General features: G+C 45.7%; 1 protein-coding gene across 3 annotated transcripts in view; it reads right to left on the bottom strand.

Annotated features, from left to right (window-relative positions):
* Positions 1 to 16420: 16420 nt before the first annotated feature.
* Positions 16421 to 21525, bottom strand: part of PLB1 (phospholipase B1) — an 85731-nt gene continuing 80626 nt past the window's right edge. For all 3 annotated transcript variants that reach the window (XM_068676633.1, XM_068676634.1, XM_068676635.1), the window contains 3 exons: positions 21160 to 21255; positions 17578 to 17652; positions 16421 to 17084 (listed from right to left, as the gene is read on the bottom strand). In XM_068676633.1, coding sequence (XP_068532734.1) covers positions 16866 to 17084; positions 17578 to 17652; positions 21160 to 21255 — 390 coding nt within the window. In that variant the 3' untranslated portion in view covers positions 16421 to 16865. The remainder of the gene's footprint in view (positions 17085 to 17577; positions 17653 to 21159; positions 21256 to 21525) is intronic.

Genomic DNA, 21525 nt, shown 5'->3' with positions numbered 1-21525 from the left:
TGGGCCATCTCCAGGCAACCTTCTCCAAGGATCAGGAGACTATTGTCCAATTTCTATGATGAGATGAGGAATAATGTTATTTGATCTCACTCTGTTTAACTTTCTCAATGCTTTTGTCTCTTGCCTGCTCCTCCTGTTACCCAGCATACAATGTGCTCCTTAAGAGATCCAGGGTGCATTGTCTCAGGGGAATAGCAATTAATTATTAAACCTGTCTCTACAGCAGCCTTCCAGGTGTTGAGACAATCTGTAAGCCAAGCACTGATGTTTATCTCTGTAACACGGCACTACTGCATGAAACATGACAGCCAAACTCCTGAACAAGTTTTGTTGTTGTTGTTTTCTTCGTTCTCTTACAGTGCAAAAATGTCTTTTTGCAGAAAAAACAGCCTGTGGTTATATCCTCCCTTCTAGCCTGTTTTGGGTAAGCACACATCACTGCACAAAATCTCCCACTGATTTTAGTACTGTATTTATCTCCTCTGCTCTGTGTGCAGTCAGGAGCCAGGAACCTTGAGCCAAGTTTAGATATGTCACCCACCACTGGCAAGGCAGTTAACTTCTTGCAGGGTTACACATCCCTACATATCACCTAGCCACTTTTAAGATTGTCCCTGGAATGGAAGTAGGGTAGGCAAGGGCTGAGGATCTGCTGCTGGCAACAAACAAAATGGTGGGGTAAGATTTTGTGTTCCAGTATTTTCAGAGCTGCAGTGGTCAGAGGAGCTGGTGGCGAGGAGGTCTCCTGAGATCTACAGACAAGGACAGGAGGCAGCCTGAGAAGATGGCTGTACCCCAACTGCACTACGATACAGTGCCAGAATTGCCTTTAACCCCCAGCAGGAACAATGAAGAAAGCCCAAATGTCCATTTGAGCCCTATTATGCCACCATTTGAAAGAAAAGAGGCACAGAATTAGAGCATTAAAGCCAAACATGGTTTTTACAAGGCAGTGGCAGAGAAATCTATGGGGAAGTGCCAAGCCTGGAAGGATTACAAGAATGATGCTGACCCCCCCAAATAGCTTTTTGGATGGGAAACACTCATTAGTACATTTTGCCTTTATTACTCTTATTATTACTTCATGGTGTGTAATAACACACTAAAAAACCCTCTCAGGGAGCTGAAACTATTGTCCCAATCACTGTGCAAATACAGAAAAAAAAAAAAAAAACAAAAAAAAAACAAGCCATTCAACAAGCACTGTTGAACCCAAGATTCCAGTTTGAGTGTCTTGTGGCCATTTGAAGGTACAAATTTAGCATTTTGGACACTGATTAATGCATCTCCCTTATGAATAGTTTGTTATCTCTTAAGACGCAAATACATCGGCTACCTCCCTTTCTGTCACATGGCCTAAGAGCTCCTCTCTGCTCCAGCTAGCTGCACAAGACTTGTAGGAATTCAATTACTTTTGAGCCTGCTCTCCGTCAGCCAAATCGAATCAGCCAGTGTATTCAACAGTTATTTGAAGTTGTACAGAGCACGATCACCTAAGCCTCATTTCCTGAGTAAAGCAGACTGGCAATTCCGACATCTAAGAGCTGATGACTTGCAATGGATGCATGAAATAAATGGGAAAATAAGAAGAGAAGATGGTAGGAAGGCTGGAGTTAGGTAATAAGAAGCTGAGCATACTATTGTGCAAGAAAATGAACATTAGTCACAGTCCAACGCTGGCAGCTGGCGCCAGCTAGCAAGGCATTTAAAGGAAGGGTTGGAAGCAGGAGGGAGGCAGCAAGGTGGGTTCTTGCCCCAGATTTTCTCATACATATGAGGCAGCACAGAGGGAGGCATCAAAAGCACTTGAGGGAAAAGTTAACCAGGAGTAGGCGGATAAGCAGAAGTGCTTGTGTCAAATTAGCAAGGACCAGCTGCTTAGCCCTGGATTGAGCTGTGCTGCTCCAAGGACACCGACCTGCCCCCAGCCTGGCCACTGTGGCTTGTAGGTCTTCCCTGCCTTTCCCAGGGGAGGGGGAAATGAAACCGTGTTTCCAGGCGCCTCCTTTATGAAATCACAAAAGCTTGGTGCTTCAGTACGGGGAAGGGGAGAGGAGCTCACAGCGTGCTGAGAGACACCTCGATGTGCTTGTGGCACTGTGTGTGTGGTGGGACACGACCAGGCCTCACCTCCCCTCATGGCAAATACTGGCAGTCGGGGTGGAAAGAAGCTGGATTTGAAGAAACGTGCTTAGCCCATGGCATGTTTAGGCTGACATGGGCCTCATGAGATGGAGCAGGCTACAGGTGCGGGTGGCTGAGTGGTGGGGTGTGTTGGCTGCAGCGACAAAGAGAGGCAGGAGAGATTACAAGGGAATGCCAGGCTCCGTGGAGCCAGGACCACTCACCGGTTTGACTGTTTCATGTATCCATAAGGCAATGTCAGGTTTTACATTTGGTCGTTTGGAGACAAGCCTGGAACAGAAAAATGTGAGAATTATTAGCTGAAGCTGTGATGAAGCAGACATATGCTCTGGCTCTAGGAAACCTGCTCTCCTTCCTCTACCTGCATCAAGAGTAGGAGATGGCAGGCTCATCACAGCCATTTTCCAGCTCTCTGCTGGCAGAGCTATCTTGTTCCAGGAGATTTTTTTTCCGCTGGCTAAGCCCGATGTTTTAAGGCCCGTGAAGGCTTTAAAGCTGCTTACAGATGGCAAAGTGACCTTTTCAGATTGCAGACTCTGAGACTGACTCGCGAGCTGATAGACCCTGAACAGAGAGAGCAAATTTGCTTTCATATTTCTGAAGTGTCACGTATTCATAAGTTATAAATAATAAATGCAGCATGGTCCACAGAATATATATTCCACCTATTTGATAACGCTCCACACTTGTAATCAGCTTTTTAGCTTAAAATATTTTTGGTCCCAACCAGTATCTTCAGCCGTGGGCCTCAGGACCACCAATGCAATGGAAGGAGAAGGGCAAATACCATACATCATGCTCCTAAATGTGAACACAAGATATGGGGCAAGCCATGGGCAAACCTGAGCAGGTCCCTGCTCTTCCCATCAGAGCCCTGCCACCAGCTGCCAATATTTGTGAGGAAGAAACAGTTCTCATCTCCTCACCATTTCACTAAGCTCACAGTTACTGTGCCTCTGCTAGTGCTAAAACCTTGTCACCGTAACAGCCGAGTTTGTTTGCTTTCTATCAACATGCTTATTTAATATCTTTTTTTTTTTTTTTTTAATAACTTTACTAATGAGTCAGGCTTCTTCTATGACACACAAGACATCCATATTGCATGAGGTGGGGGACCCAAGCATGGCTAGCAAGCTCTGCATGCTTCAGTCGGCAAGCGCACTGTTAACAGCAACGAACAAACAACCGAGCGGGCGGCCTGGGCGCCCAGACCCAAACCAGGAGGGGAGCATGCAAAGGTTAATTGGCAAAACGCCACAGCAGCCATTCTGCAGGGGGGAATATATGGTTTACAAGCATCTGAGTAAAAGACTGCTTTAATCGCCGGATTATACTAAGTAGTTGCAAATTTTAATACAGTAAACCAATATTTTTTTTGGTTAGAAACATATCATCAGATTCCTATAAAGCCCCCACAGACATCTCTGAGAAACAGATATGGGAAGATGGGGGGGGGGGGGGGGGGAATTCACCTTCCCTCCCTCCCCCCTTAATTTTTTCTCCTTATGTTTTGTGTGACAATTGCTTGCAATCACTTGTCCCACGGTGCCTGTGCTAGGTTATGGTTATTTCCTCCTCTTCTTGGGAGAAAACAGGAGGGCCAGCAGCACCCACATAGCGTGCCCAGAGCTGCCAGGGCATGGCCCCTTTGGCTTCCACAGGCACCTCCCCTGCCCATCACACTCTTTGGGTTTGCCAAAATGAGGGGGGTGGGCTCAGGGAGCCCCTGAGGGAGTGGTCCCCATGCTGAGAACATGGCACCCACAGCATCCCCCCAGTTCTGGGGAAGCTGCTGCAGGAGCCAGGCAGAGAGGCTGGCTCGAAGCCGGTTGAAAATGGTATGCTAAATATCCTATTGTGCGCTTACGCGGTATTTATAGACACCATCCATCACACGGGCCCTAAATGCATTAAATCGAGATTCGCTTAAAGAATGGTGCTCTCCTAGACTCCTAAAAAGGGCTCAGAGAAATGAAATCCTCACAGCCCTCACCTCATTTCTGGGGAATCAGACAGGTCTCTGGTGCTCGGCAGGCTTGGTTTACATCCCGACTCAGCCTCAGCTGGTGGTATTTGCCAGAGAGGCGATGGGAAGCACTCTCAGGCTGACCTTTTGGGCTAGTTGACATCAATCTCACCTTTGTGAACCAAGACTCGGTGGGGTGACATCCATATGGGATTAACACGGCGTAAGACAGGCTGGGCTTCAAAACCTTCAGGCCTGGCAAAGGCCAGCACAGCGCACAGACTCAGCCCCTCCAAGCCAGCATGAGCAAGTGACCTCCTACACCACCAGTCAGCTCTAACCCCAGGTGTTTCTGTAACTGGTCACAGCTGGGCTCCCTCTGGTTGCCTTCAGCTGAAGGGATGCCTGCAGCTCAATGCAGAAAGCATATGTGAACTGCAGACCTTGTTCGAGGAGCCGCTGGCAGTGTTTTTCAGTCTGGGTGTTGTGGCATTACAAGGAGCATTTGAGTGGGAGTGCAAGGGGGAATGCTTGATTTTTGGTCTCCTGAACGTAATTTATGCAGCCATAGCAGATGTCCCATAGCCTAGGAGAGAGGGGAAGCAGCAGGCAGCACTGCTGTGCTCACCATCAGTGCAAAAAGCGACAGGCACGGTGCCTCTGTGATGAGCGATACACTTACTGTCCTGACTTGGACTCTTACCTCTCAAATTAATTAGTTAACCTCCCAGCCTGGCTGCCGCTGTTTTTAATTGCATTTATCAATTCATCAGTGTTGTTTGCAGAAGTATGATGTTCCTTGTAAGACGTTCTCGAGAGAGGCAGCATTTCACATTCCGAGTGGTACGAGAAGCACAAGTTAGGCGTAAGATAAGCATGGCTCGCTGCAGGAATGCTGCTGCTTATTCCCTGCATAACTGACCTACAAGGGCAGAGCAATGTTAGGCACCACGCAGTCTGTAGATTTGCTTATGCATGCAAAACCTCCTCTGCAAATTTCAGCAGTGCCTGTACCTCTTGTGCAAGAGGGTAAGCTGTGATGCAGTTTGCTTTCTCTTCCTAACAGTAATTAGATTCTTTTTTGGTGGTGTTTTGTTAACTGTGCTGCAGAAAGTCAAACCACGGGCAGCTTTCTTCCACAAGGCAATCCAATTAGTTAAGATTGTGGATGGATTAAGGTTTAATACTCCACAGAGATGCCTGGCTGGAAATCATTTAGGTTAGTTAGCTCTTATTCAGAAACAAACAGAGTGGAGGATAGCAGCACATGCAACCTGGGGAGTGAAAGGTGGAGAGCAGCAGATAATGAAAGGTCTCTCCTTTATTATCACCCATAGAAAAGGGAGGGCCAGATGAGCCAGGACATGCGGAGAAGGACAGGTGTGTAGGTCACTGTGCCATACATGAAGGTGCAGAGCAGAGCCTAAGCAGCCACCTGCACACAGTGCCAAATCAAAGAAAGCGGGGGCACCTCCAGAAGGAGCACTGGGCATTGATCAAGGACCAGCATGAGGCCCCAGTCCAAAGGAAAACCCTGTGCCCAGCCTTCCTCTTCCTCTGGATGGCAGGTGGTCATCTTGGCCACCAGCAGGAGATAACTGAGAAAAAGATCTTTGAGGAAGAATTCCTAGGATTGTGTAGGGTCAAAAATAGGGATGGCAAACAGGTGCAGGGGGTATGCAGACAGCTGCTTGTACAGCAGGAGGGATTGCTTCTCCTTGGTCCCACTTGTCCTTGTGTTCCTTTATCTAGAAAAAAGTCAGAGAAGGGAGAAAGGAAGAAGGATTTCTCTCCTAGGGCATAAAACACAAATGAGGCAGACAGCAGCATGGATGCGAGGCTTCAGACATTCATTGCTGGGAACGGGTTAGGAGAGATCTGAAGCCAGCTTGGGCAGGGTGAGTCAGCAGCCAGGCTGCAGCCCCAGCTGAATAGCTTCTGTAGCTCTTGGAAGTAAAGGTTGCCAGCACATAAATGCCAATCAAGTGGGCACGGCAGACTTAGACATGATCGCATGAGATCATCCCAGAGGATCAGCTACTCGTCAGGAGCCAGTGAGGGCCAGAAGCGCCGACAGTCACTTCTCCACTGCTTTCTAGTGACCGCTGCTCAGAGCCACGTGGCTGCAGAGGGCTCCGCAGTTGTCACCTACCAGGCGGCTCCCTCGATTATACGGTGCCGCAGAGTGGTAATAGAGGGCTATTTCCCTGCTCCGTCAGGTGGGCATTTCAGGACACAGCACTTTAAATAACTGTTTATACATTAACATCTCGCTGCAATGGAATCATTGAGTGTTTCTGAGGTTACGTCGTGCCCCAGGAGCACAGACCAGGATGCAGAGCTCCCTAACCTCTGGCCTGGGTACCATGGGGTGCCACAAACCTCACCAAAGAGCCAAGGGCTCAGCACGGCAAGGGAGCTGCTTTGGCTGCTAGCAACACACGTTTGGGCAACCTTTAAATTGCTCGAATATTGGGGGAGAACCACAATGCTGCGAGCATCCCAATTGCAGCTGGTCTTCTGTCCTCATCAGAGCAATGTTTGTGTACCGAGTACTCTGCCACCACCAGGTCTGAGCAACGTGGTGCCTGCTTACCAGGAACACCTGCCACCGCTGGGGCTGACAGAAGGATAAGCCCTGTCCTGCACAGAAATTGTGAGTTTGAAACGTGCACTGAAATATTAATTTCACGCTGGAATGAAATCTGAACATTGAAAGTCTTCAAAAATAATTGATTAGGACTGATCATTATACCATTGGCTTTTGTTTGTCTGTTTAAATCTGCCTCCTGAGTTTTTGTGTTGTTATAAAAACTAATATTTTTCATGGAAAAAAAGAAATGGCTTATTCCAAAACATCCCCCAGATTTTAACCAGGACACTTCACCACCATCCAAAATGTGAATTTCTGTGGGCCTGTGTTTTTGCTGGCCTGCAGTGGCTGTAACTGGTTATTGCTTTTCAGTTCTAATCAGTATAGGACTACCCAAAAACACCATGATGAAAAATTATATCACACTTCTGTATCATCAAAAATGTATGTATAATAACCAAAGACTGCAGTCACTAAACATAGTTCATTTAAACCCAGGAGCTAATATGAGATAGCAGCAAAAGGCTGGCGTGCAGTAGCTGAGCCTATGCTAGAAAAACTGCAGGAAGAGCTAGGCCATCACATATTTTCTTTTCTGGTGAGCAGCAGACCATATCAAAAATACGAGATTAGGAGCAGGCTGGTCATTTTAACTAACTTTGTACTTAAAAAATGGCTTGCAAGCAGCAGGCTTAGAGAGACCAGGAAAACAAAATTGGGTTCTACTATCAGCAAGTCAAATTGTGAAATGACATCAGGAACACTGCAAAGATTATATCATGGATTTCACAACATTTGGTGCTGTTGTATACAACTCTGTAATTACATGAAAATTGCTACTTTCATTTAAAAGTAAAAAACATCTCCAGCCTTGAAAGTTTAAAAAACATTAACCAAGCACTCTAAATCCAGAAAGCAAACAGCAAAAAAGCACATCAAACTAACTATTAAAAAACAAAACTACTCAGGATTTTCCAGCAGATAGCTCATGATGTGTGGTGGCCTGAGTTCAGCTGATAGCTGCTGGCTGCTCAACTGGAAAAAAATTTGGTTTTCTTGAGGGAGAGGCAACTAAGAGGGAGTATCTGTTTTTATAAGATAAGAGAGTAAAGTATAATGGCTGTGTGGCTGGTAGGAAGGAATATTTCTAGTTTTCATGTGTTTTTGGTGTGAGCGATGGAGCTGGGAGGAAGACTAGGAGGGGATTCGAGCTAAATCTTTAATGACAACCTTTTCACTCACTCCCTATCTCTCTGTACTTCTTACACATCACCCCAGAAGTTTGCAAATACCTGGGAAATGCATCATTAACTGGAATATATATGTGCATATGTATGTGTGAGTGCATGTGTTTTAAAAGCCCGCGAGCTTTTTAGCCACCTAAGCCCTCATAAGAAGCAAGAGCCGCACCGTGCAGGAGCGATGGAGTAAGAATGCAGCCGCCACAAATCCCTCTCTAATCCTGCTTTAATTACACGGGCGAGCGGGGCCCTGGTGCTGAGGCAGCTCGGCGCTGCCCTGTGCTCCGACAGGCGTGAAGGAAGCGGCAGCACCTGATGGCGCAGGGCTGTGCCGTACCCAGGGTGAAGGCAAGGCTATAATTAGGAAACCACTTTGTTGTGAGGCAGGCGGTCTAATGAAAGCAGCTGATGGGACCAGCTGACTGCATTTACATTGACAATAGCCTGCTAGCATCATGAGTTACTGTCATCTCCCCCCCAGCACATGTCTGAACGTTTGGACACGGAGTGCTTCATCACGGAGCTCAGAGTGCTGTTGTGAGCTGCAGTGAAGTAATCGCTGCTCTGACTCTCGTGAGAAGGGTCAACATCTGCTGTCCCTCACGTCAGGTACCCTACACATGTTTTTCAGGGTATTTTGCACAGTTTGGCTCTGAGAAGCTCGTAACTTTCCTGTGTATGGTGATTGCTCTCTTGCTTTTCAGCTTAGCTTCTAGCGCATGGGAAATACGGACAGAAAGCAGCTTGCCCTTTTGCTGCCCTTGATGTGCCCAGTCTGAGCCGACAGGGCTTTGGATCTCCAGGGCTCTCTCTAGGTCTAGCAGCTTGTAAAAGCATTACAAATTTACTACCCTTTTTAACCAGCAAAGAACATAAATCTTCCTTGCCATAAATGCTGATGTTCATGCAGGGAGAAATTCAAAGTGAGGCAGCAGAGAGAGAGAGAAACATTCCCCATGCGATGATTAAAGTGCCAGTTCACGAAAGCTGACGTCAGCGCATGCTTTCAGGGCAGCAGAGCACTTTGCATTTATCCTCTCCTTGTTTGTGCTCCATCTGGATGGGCTCCAGTGGAAAAAAAAGAGAGGGAGAGAGAGAAAAGGAGAAGCTAATGCCTTTCTAATATGTTTCTGGATTCCCTCGGTTTCATGCAGGCTCTGAAGCACCTCACTTCTGCTTGACCCGTTCAGAGAGATAAAAGAAACCAAAGGCAGCTGGTGCCAGCGGCCAGACTAAATTATAATCAGATTTTCGGAGCCAGGAGTCAGTCGGTGCAGCTCCAAGGATGACCAAAGGAGAACACGTTGGCAAATAACATAATCTTAGGATTCGATAATTTGCAGAGGCAACCCTGTTTCCCATCAAGCGGATCCATTCCAGCTCCCAATTGCTTTCATATAAAGTCATGGCGGTTCAAAGACAAAAAGCTTGAGTTAGCTGCAGGTTTCTGCTAAAAATGGTCTGACAGGAGGACGAGAGCAAGCACAAGAGCAGCTCCCCAACTCCGGGCTGCTGTATGTAGGTTAGAGGACGGGCAGGGCTGGTACCAGGCTCCCTGTTAAAGCAGATTGCCCTTCCTGGGGAGACAGCAGCAGCCTGGTGAAGGTGTGAGCTGGGGGAGATGCTGGCTGCATGGGGGCAGCCTTCAGTGGAAAAAAAAATATACTTTTTTTCTTTAATTCTGAGCTGTGGGAGTCGGTGGGAAAGGCTTTCCCAGTCAGTCAGGTCACACAGCCACTGCAGCTGCTGCAGAGTGGTGCCAACGTGGCGTGATCTCTTACTGAAGACACCTAAGGATAATTTGGCTGTAGACTACGTGCTGGCACTGTCGAGCTGCACTGATGACAACCACACACACAATACAATGGCAGTTTCAGCCCGTGGTCACTCTCACAGCTGGCACGGTTACTGGTACAAACAGCGCGCGTTGGTCGCTGCAGGAGTTAGCTCTGCAGGGAGGCTGCCTCTCGAGCACTTAGATAGCAAGTCTGAATTTTCTGGAATTATTCAGAAGAAAGAACCTTTCTTTCTTTCTGGACATGCCAACAGTTTAGAGTTAGTTCTTATTTCAACAATCGAAATGGTAATATTAAAAAAAAAAAAAAAAAGATAAAAAGATTCCAAATCAGTAACATTTTTCAACTATATGCTTTCAGCTGGAAAATAAACCAAAAGGCAGACATCCTGCACTTCTGAAAATCCTGAAGCTAAATACTTTTTCAAATAGCTAAATAACCTTTGAAATAACGCTCTAAAAAGGGAAATTTCACTTTAGCTCAACTTTTTCACCATCATTTCTCTTCCACCAAGTAAAAAAAAAGGCAGACAAACTGACTAACTATGCAAGAAACATCCATTTCAGATACATCATTTCTTCCCAAGAAGATTTTTTTTCCAAGAAAAATTCTGTCCCAAAGGACATACCTTCACCATGTAAACAGAGCTGAGCTCAGATCCCTGAAAGTCCTGACCCTTCCTATCCTAAGCAACACGTAAGGGACCCTCCAGAGCCGGGCAAGCAGAGGGTGCAACCTGCAGCCTTGCATCGCGCAGGCAGGAGGAGGAACCCGGCGAGCTAATTGCAGGGCGTGGGTCTTGCAAGTGGGAGCACGACAGCAGAGCAGCGCATTTCTCCCTGCTCTCCATTCCCCACCCCACAATAATCACAGGCTGGGCCACCGCCAAAGCCTGCTGCAAGGTGCCCGGCACGGGGCATCAGGGCAGAGCTGGTTCTCGGCGAGCTGAGTGCCACAGAGCTTGCTGCTCCTCACCGCTCGTACAGGCTGCTGCTATTTTGCTGCGTTTGCACTCGCGGGGAACACCAGGCACAGAACTGGCACAGCAACTAGTCGGCTGTGTTAGTGATTGAGCGATAAGTTGTGTAGTGGTTACACAACCGGGCCGTGTCTGTGGAGCCAGGACTTCTGGCTTTAATTTCCTGCTCGGTCACTGACTCATCGTGTAGCCCGGGGCGCATCGCTTCACCTCTCTGCACGTAAATTTCATCATCTTTAGTAGAGGGGTAAGAAGACTATCTCACAGGAATGTTAAGACACACAAATTACCCTCATAAATATTTGTAAAACACTTTAAGCCATGTTTCAACAAAGGCATTGAGTATTGCGTTGTGGAATAAGTAACAGTCAGGGGAATGTCCTAATTGCCGGGCTGGTTTATTTACCTACCGTGCACCACAGATTTCTGACAGCTGTACCAAAAGGATGTCTCAGGTAGGGGAAAAAGGGCGAAGAGGTTGTTTGACAAGTGCAGCAGGAGCAGCAGCAGCAAAAGGTCAGCTCATGCCACAAGACAAGTGCGTGATAGATAGATGTTATGTCAAGGGCTGAGGGGCATTTGCGTCATTTTCAGCCCAGATTCACAAAAAGCTAATGTAGATGACTTTTAAAGGGATGGAATACAGATGTCTAACCCTGCTAAGCGTGGTCCAACAAAAGCCCACGTGATTTCTCCAGGAGCTGCTGTCAACTGTTCTCGGATTCACCAAGCACCGAGATACCTGAAGTTCTGTGTCTGCACATTCCCAGAGGTGTTATCTTGCTGCCTACCGCAAGCACCGCGCTGTCTGACCTCCCCCTCAGGCTGTCTGGGAATCACAGCCGAGGTGTGTCCGTGCCTCGGATCCCCAGAGGATCCGGGAGGGCTACTCAGGGTCATTACATGATTCACGTAATTGTGCAGCCTGGCTGTGGCACATTAAGGAGCTGCTGCCCTCCAGGCCCCAGAGGCTGTATTTGCTTACAGGGGCACCATCTGGGGGTCCCCACATGCACTGAAGTTGGTGATTGTTGGTGAAAGGCAAGAGCAGAGGCAGCCTTAGAAATCTGCAAGGTGCATCCCTGATTTCTGCTGTCTAATCTATCCGGCTGCATCCTCCCCAGTCATTTCTAACTCCCGTGTTTTACTTGGATCCAAAAGCTGCTTCAGAGGATGCCCACGGGCAACCCAGCAAGCGCACGTAAATCCCTGGCGGGTGGAGAGCTGCTGAGCTGCCCAGTTCCTACGACTTTCAGAGAAGGCACCGACTGCAAACACGAGCTGGTGTAAGAGCACCGAAGGTACTCTGTCTCGTTGACCCACTGCAAAGACATTGCACTTCTTTCCTGAAATGCCCGAGGCCCAGCCTCCCTGCTGCTGCTGAACTGAACCACTGCTGCCTGCCCTGGCTCGGCAGGTGGGGATTATCTCCCATTGCAGCCTCAGCCCATTGGGGCCCTCAGGTGGTGCTTGCAGTCACCTAACCAACACAAATGGGAGCAAAAGGGTTTTTCTTCATGGCTTGTTTGTTAACACTGAGAGGAATTTTAAGGAATCTGTGATGGTTATGATACAGACCATCTGAAAGCAAAGGCTACTTTCCTTCTCCGCATCCATAACCACTTTACAACAGTGAGAAGGCTCTATTAGATGGTCAGAAGTGGCTGGTTTCTCCAGCTGAAATAACTCACCCTGGGGTCAACCCAGCTATCAACTGCAGAAATCCTCTACTGCCTCTCACTGAACCCCAACCACAGAGCACTGCTAGTCCAAAGGGACTATTAAATCCTTCTTGTAAGGAAGCAGAAAGCCTGGGTGGTGCAAAGGACCCTACAACTGAAACATCTTCATTGACCCCATACTCTGTCCGACAGAGGACATGGGCACATTTTCATACCTGACTTCTACGAGTTCGGTAATTAGAAAAGACAAACAAACAAACAAAAAAACAAAACAAAACAAAACAAAACAAAAAAAAAAAACAAACAAACAAACAAAAAAAAAAACAAAAAAAAAAAAACCAGGAAGTTCATGAATGAAATTTTCTCAGTAAAATCCACGTAATTTATTCTAGTTATGACTAGAATTATGACTGCATTATGACTGACAGTTACATAGGTCACAGAAATGGACAGACATAAGGCAGCTTCTTGCAGCCTCTAGCCAGCAGGTAGTCCTGACCACTTCTTAAACAAGCTCTCCTACATTTCATTGGATTCACTTTCTAAAGTTGCTCACGCCACAGGCTTTCTGACTTTTCTTCTGGGTGACTGTTCTCTCTGATGGTCAAAAGCAGAACAAACTCTGCTTTGTGCTGGGATGCTCATCAAAAGCAGCCAAAGTTTTCTGCACCTGTCAGGCACGTGCTGACAGTATTGCGTTTCAAAACGCATGAGAAAATCACTGCACTTGGAAAGGAATTCAACAGGTGAAAGATGGTGTAATATCTAGTGCCCAAGAAAGCCAATTGATGGAAGGGCCAGTTGCTGGCAGCTAAATGGAAGAGACTCAGCATGTGCTACATTTAAACATGCCAGCTTCCTTCCCCTCCTCTGCCACTCTCTTTTTTGGATACAGACTACTGCTGCTGGAAATCCCTGGATGTGCAAACTGTGTACTCAGGACAGAAATAGTTTAAACATGATAGATCTCAGGAACATCCCTCCCTGTGATGGTCAAAGACCTGTAACACCCAGAAGCATATTCCATTTAAGTAACTTGTGAACCACCTTTTGGACAGTCTTTTATCTTGCTGTTCCCAAAATCTCAGATACCTTCCTTTCAAAAAGGCTAAAAAAAGGAGCAAGCTTTGCAAACCTGTGGTCCCCCAAGAGCAAATTCTTTAAATAGCTCATGGAAAATGAATAACCTGATTGCAGAGCTGTAAAAATCCAGGGCTTTTCCATGCCTGAGTGGTGAGATTCCCGAAGCCCCTCTCTTGGGGAGGGGCAGGGAGAGGAGGTGTAGTGGGTGTAGTTGTTTGAACTCAACATTTTAGATAAATTCCCCTCAAAGTAACAAAATTCCTGATTACATGTCCCCACATATTACAGATTAATCAGATGTTAAAATGATATCATTTGTAATCTGCATCTCTTCTCCCCTATCTCACCACCTGGGAACTGGTGAGATGTTTTTCTGAATTTTCCATCCCTTCCCTTAGTTATTAAGCATCTAAACTGGACTTTGGGGGCAAAATCACACTAGGTGAAACTCTTCTGTACCATTTGATCCTACAAAACAAAATGCAGATGCTGTACCATGACTAGAGGGAAGTCTCTCAACAGCAAAAAGAGGCCAGAACTTCAATTCAGCTGCTGCCTAAGCTGTAGACAAACTGTCAACACTTATTAGGCTCTGTCACTTCTCTGCTTGAGGGCTGGATCCGTTTTACAAGGACAGGCACAGCACTTACCCCTGGCTGCCCCTCACAACCACCTGAGCTGGGCAGCGCAGCCTGTAGCCACAGCAGTTGTTTGGACAGTGACTGCTCGCGGGTTTCAGAGGACATTAGGAAGCCACCTTACACAGAAGTGGTGCTTTTCAGCAGCAGGTGAGATCGACGTTGTCCAAAGTGAAATCCTGGACTAAACCACCTTCTATTTCATGCATTTTTCCACACAGACTTGAAGATCCTCCTATGCTTCTCCCCCTTTGTGCATCAGTAAGCAGTCCGGCCTACCCAGCAGCGTGGTGAGGGAAAATAACCACAGGGCAACTGAAACCAAGGGCATGCTATTAAAGAAAAGAGGGAAAAATGGACAACGGGCAGACAGGGTAACAGATTACATTCTGATTTAACGCTACACTGAATGCAGTCGGACTAAGATCCTTACCCAATGATTTGTCATTCATTCCAGCTTAATGCTACCTCTGCTTAATGAGCACAGAGGGAACGCTTAGCATCAATATTTTCAAGGAAACAGTTTTGCTTGTAAAATAGCTGCAAACTGCATGATTCTTGATCATTTTTTTTTGTTTTTAAACATCAGTGCAGTTCATCACATACTTCAGTTTACACAAGAAAGGTACCAGAAGGTATTTCCATAGACTAAGTAAGGAGCTGCCAGTTCCTGCTCCATCTCCACAGCTCCTGCTGGGGTAGTGCAGTAGAGCTCTATTGCACCCAGAGAAACTTTGGAGAAAAGTCTGTTGCAGAAGCATCACAGAGCCACTAAGTTTAAGCTCAGTAGTCTCAGTTCCCAAAAGTGTCAGTAAAGGCAGCATTCATTATGAAGCTGAATGCCTCAGGGAGGTGAGAATCTGCAGTCCAAAGTGGAGTCATTCAAGCTCCTGTGCAAGAATTATTTCCACCAGCATCCTTCAGAATGCTGGAGGAGGTAAGAGCCATCTATTTCCCTCACTACCCAACTGGCTGCACCTCTGATGTTCTGGCTTTGAGAAGCTCAGAGCAAAATTCAGCCTCTGAGGATGAATGGAAAGGGGCTCTAGTTTTTCTAGCAGGGGACACCAGTGTGAAACACACACACAAAAAACAAAAACAAAAACAAAACAAAACAAACAAACAAACAACAACAACAAAAAACAACAGATTTGCATCCATCTTCAGGTAAGAAAAGATGTGAGACACCACGCAGGATGTTGTAGCTCTTACTCATGCTCTAGGACCCCCATTCTACTTCATTCATGCACACATTGTTTAGAAAGGTATATCAGCACTGAACTGCTGTTTTTAGCTTCCTTCAACATACCTAGCACTGATGAAAGGTTCTGCAGAGAACGTTTATGTTTTACAACATGTCTGAGGTAAGGATGCTCTGGAATGGACAGGAATACAGTAACTGTCATCTCCTGCATTACAGTTTCAAGGCTGCATTTGCTTCCAATTACTGAGCTAAATAAATACCAGCAGTTAGGATATCAGGTAGATGGTTAATGATGCACACTGATGACAGGCACGGGGAGAGCAGCGGAGATGGGCTGTTTGAGCTTATGCCTGAGCTGCGCTGAAACAAGATGCAGGTGCTTTTGTTTTGCATTCCAAATATATCCTTGTTTGGGGCTGCATGTAGAGCTCCCAAACTCAGACACACCTGTGGACAGGATTTATGCAAACAACAGTCCTACCAGTAACAGTCCAACCTTTGAAAGCAGATCAAAGAAGGGACGAGTAGAGCTACAGCTCTTGAAACCTGACCATACTGTTTGTATTTTACCCACCTCTTTTTATCTCTGCAAGAACAATGAGTGAAATGGAAAAGGGAGGACTCTGAACATTTTCTGTGTGCATAGTGAGCAGGTTTAGGAACCCCAGAACATTTTTTCCCCTGAAACAATTTAATTTTCAGCTCAGAGATGTCATCCCATGAGAGCCAGGCTAGGTTACCCATACATACCTCATTTTTTGTTTAGATCCCCTACTCCACTGCTAGTGAATTACTTCCTCAGGGGAAGAGCCATTCTGGACCAGCTGCCATACAGCTATGGGGCAAGAAGACATGAGACTAAACAATTGAGCCCTGCAGAAGTGATGTGCATGGCCCAACTCCACATCCAGCCTCAGACAGACAGTGGCTTGCGTCCAAGGCAGTGGACAGGGTGCCCAGTGCTGCACCACAGATGCTACATGGATGTTCTGGGTTGCTCAGAAGTTGCTTGAGGACGTTTCCATGGCATGGTATTTTCCTGTGTAGAATGAACTTAGCTCCTTCAACTCAACAGTCTTGCTTGAATCTAATATGTGAAATTGCTGTTTTTCTTCTTTATTGCACTTACTTTGGTATTAAGGAACACCAGGTTACAATCATGGACTTGAATCTAACATTTTATATACAGAGTTTTATGAGAAAAAAGGGCAGATGTGCAAATAAGGTGCCAAGGTACATGAACAAGTTTTCTTGCTTCATGAAAGCAATTGTCAGCCTATGTAATATTCATGAAACCAAGAATTGCATCTCGGAATCAAAAAGCTTTAACACTTTGAATGGCATTGCCCACTTCACTGACCTGCAGAAGCTAAGTCCCACAGTGCATTTCTGATCAATAGTATTGGGCCCCAAAATCCCTTGGCTAAGCAAGAAGGTCAATTAATGTCCAACCTTTTTTTTTTTTTTTTTTATGCTGCTGGTCTCTGTGTCACACCAGAGAGCAGCCTCAGCAGAACCAGATGTTTGTTCCACTTGCTTTACAGAGACGTTGTTTTCATGTTCTTTTCTGTTTCAGTCTCTCGTCGGTGTCTCGTAGTTCTTCTTGACACGGCCCAGATGAGTGCAGAACCCACCAGGACTCCAGCTACCGCTGCCACAATGACAGCCCAGTAGGGCACCGAAGGCTCAGTTTTCTCCGTGTTGGGAACTGAATTCCTGAATCCACTGTTCCTCACCGTGGAAAGAAAGGGTTTATCCTACAAAGGGAGATCAAAGGTTTTACTGACCACAGACCACTTGGCAGGCAGCATTCAGACAATATACCATCACCCCTCCCAGAGATGCAAACTGTCAGTCTCTAGACAGACCATCAGCTGTTTCTGCCTTCTGTCTTAGCTCAAACTATTTCCTGCCCTACTGCCTGAAAGTTCTTAGAAGAAAAAAAAGGAGAAGCCAGTCCAGAAACAGCACTGATGGCATCATTTCCAAATCTGTTTGCTGCAGGCAACCAAATGGAAGTATGTAGACTCATTAAAACCGGCTTAAAGTAGAGGCTTTCCACTGCAGTAAGGATAATTCTTTTGCATTGAATCCTCAGTGTAATTTCCAATGTGTAACAAAATAGGAGCGTATTTTTGCTATTTAAAACCTTCACAAAGATATTCTTAAAAAAAAAAAAAAGTTATCCATAAGAAGAAAAATAAAAATGGACAAAGGAGAGTATGGGCTGGCCTCTCAGCCTTTACTTACTGGGGTTGGACACTTTAGTTTTGATCTGTCATAGGTAAAGTTGTTGTAAGTCTGCTTTTCACCAACTGGCTCCATCTGAGGAAGGGAAAAACAATAGTAAACAGGGAGTTTTTTTCTCCTCTGATTCCTGACTTGGGTGGCTACAACTTTTCATCCAATCTTTAGGTTCTTGCGTCAATGAAGAAGTGCAGGAGGAGGTGCATATCAGTAAAGCTTCCCAATATTTTAACATTGATGAACTAAAGACACTGAGAATCTGATGTACTGTCTGCAGAAAAACTCCCTCAGGAAGCAAGGAAGAGGAGAAGCCTTTCCTCTTTTTGCACTAAGTGTAGGAGAAAATAACCTACTAGCACATACTCTGCCAAAACAAAGTGGTTCACTATGCGCCCAGGTCTGCCACAGACATCTCAAATGACGGTATAAACCACAAAAAAAAAAAGAAGCAATCACATGACAGAAGCACAGTACTGAAAGAAAGATGCCTAGGTGTCGTGGTGGTGGAAGCAGCTCCAAAAGCGATGCAGAGTTACAGAGACAGGATGAGACAGTACCAACCTTTGCAGCCTTCACTCAGACAAATAATTCCCCGGGAGTTCTGGCTAAGGCTAAATTCACAAGATTGCAAGAAGTGAATTAAACAGAGCCTTTTGTATCATCAGTTGTCAGCAAAGCTGCATTAACCGAACACAGGCTCACTTTGAGTCCATTTCAAATGCAAAGTAAAATAGGTCCAGGCTAATGGCACAACATCTGTGGTTGGCAAGGACTCCACATGCCATCCGTTACCATAGTTAAGCTAGCAAGTAGGAGCTTGATCGGTCACGTTAACTGAAGTGTTTACAACTGTGTATGGACATGCTTGAAGTAATGACTTGAGGACTGACCCATAGAGGACTGCAGAATCGTCACCCAGCAGTTCTGGGAATACAGCGCAGAGGGATGCTGTTGCTTCTGCTGCCCTGTATATACACATCTACTGTTCTCAGGTGACTGAAGTGTCAGCCGCATGCTGGAGAGAAACAACACCCTGACAAACCCAACACAATGTGCAGAAACATTCTGACTAATCAGATTCCCATACGGAAACACCAGGAATACTTCCTCTCTCTCGTCTGGTAATACAAAATAGAAACAGAGACTGAAAAAATCAAAGGAGAGAGATGAACTAATGCAAGATGCAGCGTCTGGTGCCTTACGTATTAAAAATATGACTGGAGAAGGGAAGAAAGCTAGGAAGTGCAGAGAAGATGAGAATAAAAAACAGTACCAGGTTATGCTGATTGCCTTGGGGTCCTGCTGGACTCAGGAGTCCTAATCATTTGCCCTGCCTGCTAGTTAATATTATGGAGACTGAATTTCGTAGTTTTATTGCACCTTAAAGGGAACAGCTCAAATTCCGATGTGGTTATTTGTAAGATATGTGGCTCATCTCATGTAATGTTCTGCCTCACTGCTTATTTGTAGGTAATTGTAATGCTGCCCATGCCAGACCCCTTGGTAAGGAGTCTGGCATAGAGCAAGCAAAGGATGATATGATGCAAAATTCTGCAGCGAGCTTTTTTTATTTTATTTTTTTCCCCACTTCAGCTCTGTGATCTGTACCTCAGGAGCAGCATTAGCTTCTGAGCTCTGAACATGACAGCACCCTCAAGCCCCTGAGCGTACAGAACAATTTCTCGAAGAAACACATGGCTCTTCTAAGGGCATGTAGCAAACGTGGCAGCTTAACACAAGCTAAACATGCTGTCTGTGTGCTCTTCTCCTGGGCCACGGGACCGATGAGGTGGATTTGCAACCAAAGGGGACCTGTTAAGACTACAGCGTTTTCTGACTTCAGAGAGCAGGAGCATGGTTTGCTTTGCATGAGGCTGGAAGGGCAGAGATCTCCAGGGTGAGGGAGAAGCTTCCTAAGCCATCCTCACCCCTGCATACCCACGCAGTGGCCAGGCACAGTCTGGCCCTTTGTGTGTACTGACAAGAATCCATGTCATTTGGCCATAAGCCTACTGCTTGCTGAGCTTTTCAGGGAACTGAAAAACAATACAGCCTCACAGTAAGCTTGCACAACCTCTCTGTGCATGGACAGCAAATGAAAAGCCAGGATGTGTTATAAGAACTAGATTTAACTAGGAAATAGTCCAATCAACACGAATCGACAGAGCCCTGTGGATTGAATAGTTGTGCTTTGCATTAGTAAGAAGCCAATCTCCACCACCCAGTAGAAAGCTGTGTCAATATTCTTATGTGCGTAGGAAATGAGTGGCAGTCCGGACAGAATAAAACTCCAGTGGCTTAGAAAAAGGACTGATCGTGATTCAGGAATGAGTAATGGCTGACAGGAACACCACGTGGCAACAAACCCACTTTAAGGCTACCATATGCCCAGGTACTGCCTCTTTCTCCTTGGACTTGCAGCCATGCACAATTTGGATGTTGGTTACATTTGCCAGAGGTTTCTGGGCCATTGTCAGCCCTGCTAAAGCTATGAAGCCTACCAGGCTGCCATCAGCTGGAGTACCAGACAGTGAAGCCTGACATAGAAAAACAGGCAAATTGGCAGAGTGTGTACAAATCTATTGTTCAGCACAAGTGCATGCACTGGTTTCTGTAACCCTGGACCTACAGCTCATATGCTGGACTGGGCAACTGCATAGATTTCTGCCCTGAATATCCCATTCCTTATGCTGAAGTTCATTCTGGAATATGCTGTAAGTTTCTTATCTTGCTCAAACTTTTAAGTAAAGTGAAAAGAAATTCTCCTCCATTTATGCCTGTTTCTTGCACAAACCAGGACACTGCATTTCTGCTTGCACAGTGTGCTTGGGAAGTGCTGTTTATAAGACAAGAGGAGGAAATGTCCCCGTGGCATGAAAATGCCATAGTCTTCCTTCCACTATGGGAAACAACGTAGTTCCAAAAGTGACTGTTACTGTGGAGTTATCAAGTCCAGCATATGCCTCTTACACACTGTGCCAGCACTACTCAAAAGTTCCCATTTCCCCTAAAACAGCAGAAGGAATGTGACTGCAAGTAGAGGAATCATAGGTATGATTTCAGTCCTGCATTAGTTTCAGTGACTCTGCTAGAACTGCCTCAGATATTAGAGTGGGTGGTACAACATGTCCACACTATTAATGGCAGCAAAAATTAAATCACTTGTTTGTTTTCATAATAAATCTAACAGACTTCACTGAAGAAAGGCAAGCTCATTCAACAGACATTTTCAGGAAGCTGCAGGACTGCATGTTTAACTGGGCTGATTTTTGCTTTAGTGCATATTAATTACAAAATCAAAAGGGAATTTTTCTCCAGAGTACATTGAAGCTCTCAGGGTTTCTCATTTTGAATGAGCAACAGCTTATACAGTTTTTTTTTTCCTTTTTTCCTTTTTTTTTTTTTTTTTTTCTTTTAAATTGCCTTGGGTTGTGTTCCCAAGCAATGCAGACTGAGAAATATCTCAAGTTCAGTAGTCCTCCTCTTGTTAGCAAGAAACAAAATTGATATGCTCACTGTTTTGTTTTGGACACTTTTCTCATGATCTACCCCAAGCGCATGGGGATCTGCTTTGTAGCCACTTACCATGTTATTCCAGAGAGCCATAGCCATCTCAGCATAGCCTTTTCTGCTGAAATGAAAGCAGTCTGCAGCAAAGAAACTCAGATCTGGTTTGCCATCCTGTAATAAAAGCAAAATACATTTTTAAACTCACTTTAAGCTTTGAGACCTGACAATATCTAAAAGCGTATCCAAAAAGTGCACTGAACTTGCCATACCACTTTACAATTTTGGTATCTTCCTAAAGGCAATATGCTTATGTTTTGACAATGCAGATGAAGTTTGGTGCTTCTAACTGTGGGCAGATTACCACATCTTGAGATCTTTTGTGTAATGCATCCTGCTCAATTTCACACTGCAATTTCCATAACAAATCTAGACTTGTCATTA

Source organism: Anas acuta, chromosome 3, assembly GCF_963932015.1.
Source record: "Anas acuta chromosome 3, bAnaAcu1.1, whole genome shotgun sequence".
Lineage (NCBI taxonomy): Eukaryota > Metazoa > Chordata > Aves > Anseriformes > Anatidae > Anas > Anas acuta.
Note: the sequence above shows the minus strand (reverse complement) of the source record. Positions and strands in the feature narration are given on the sequence as shown.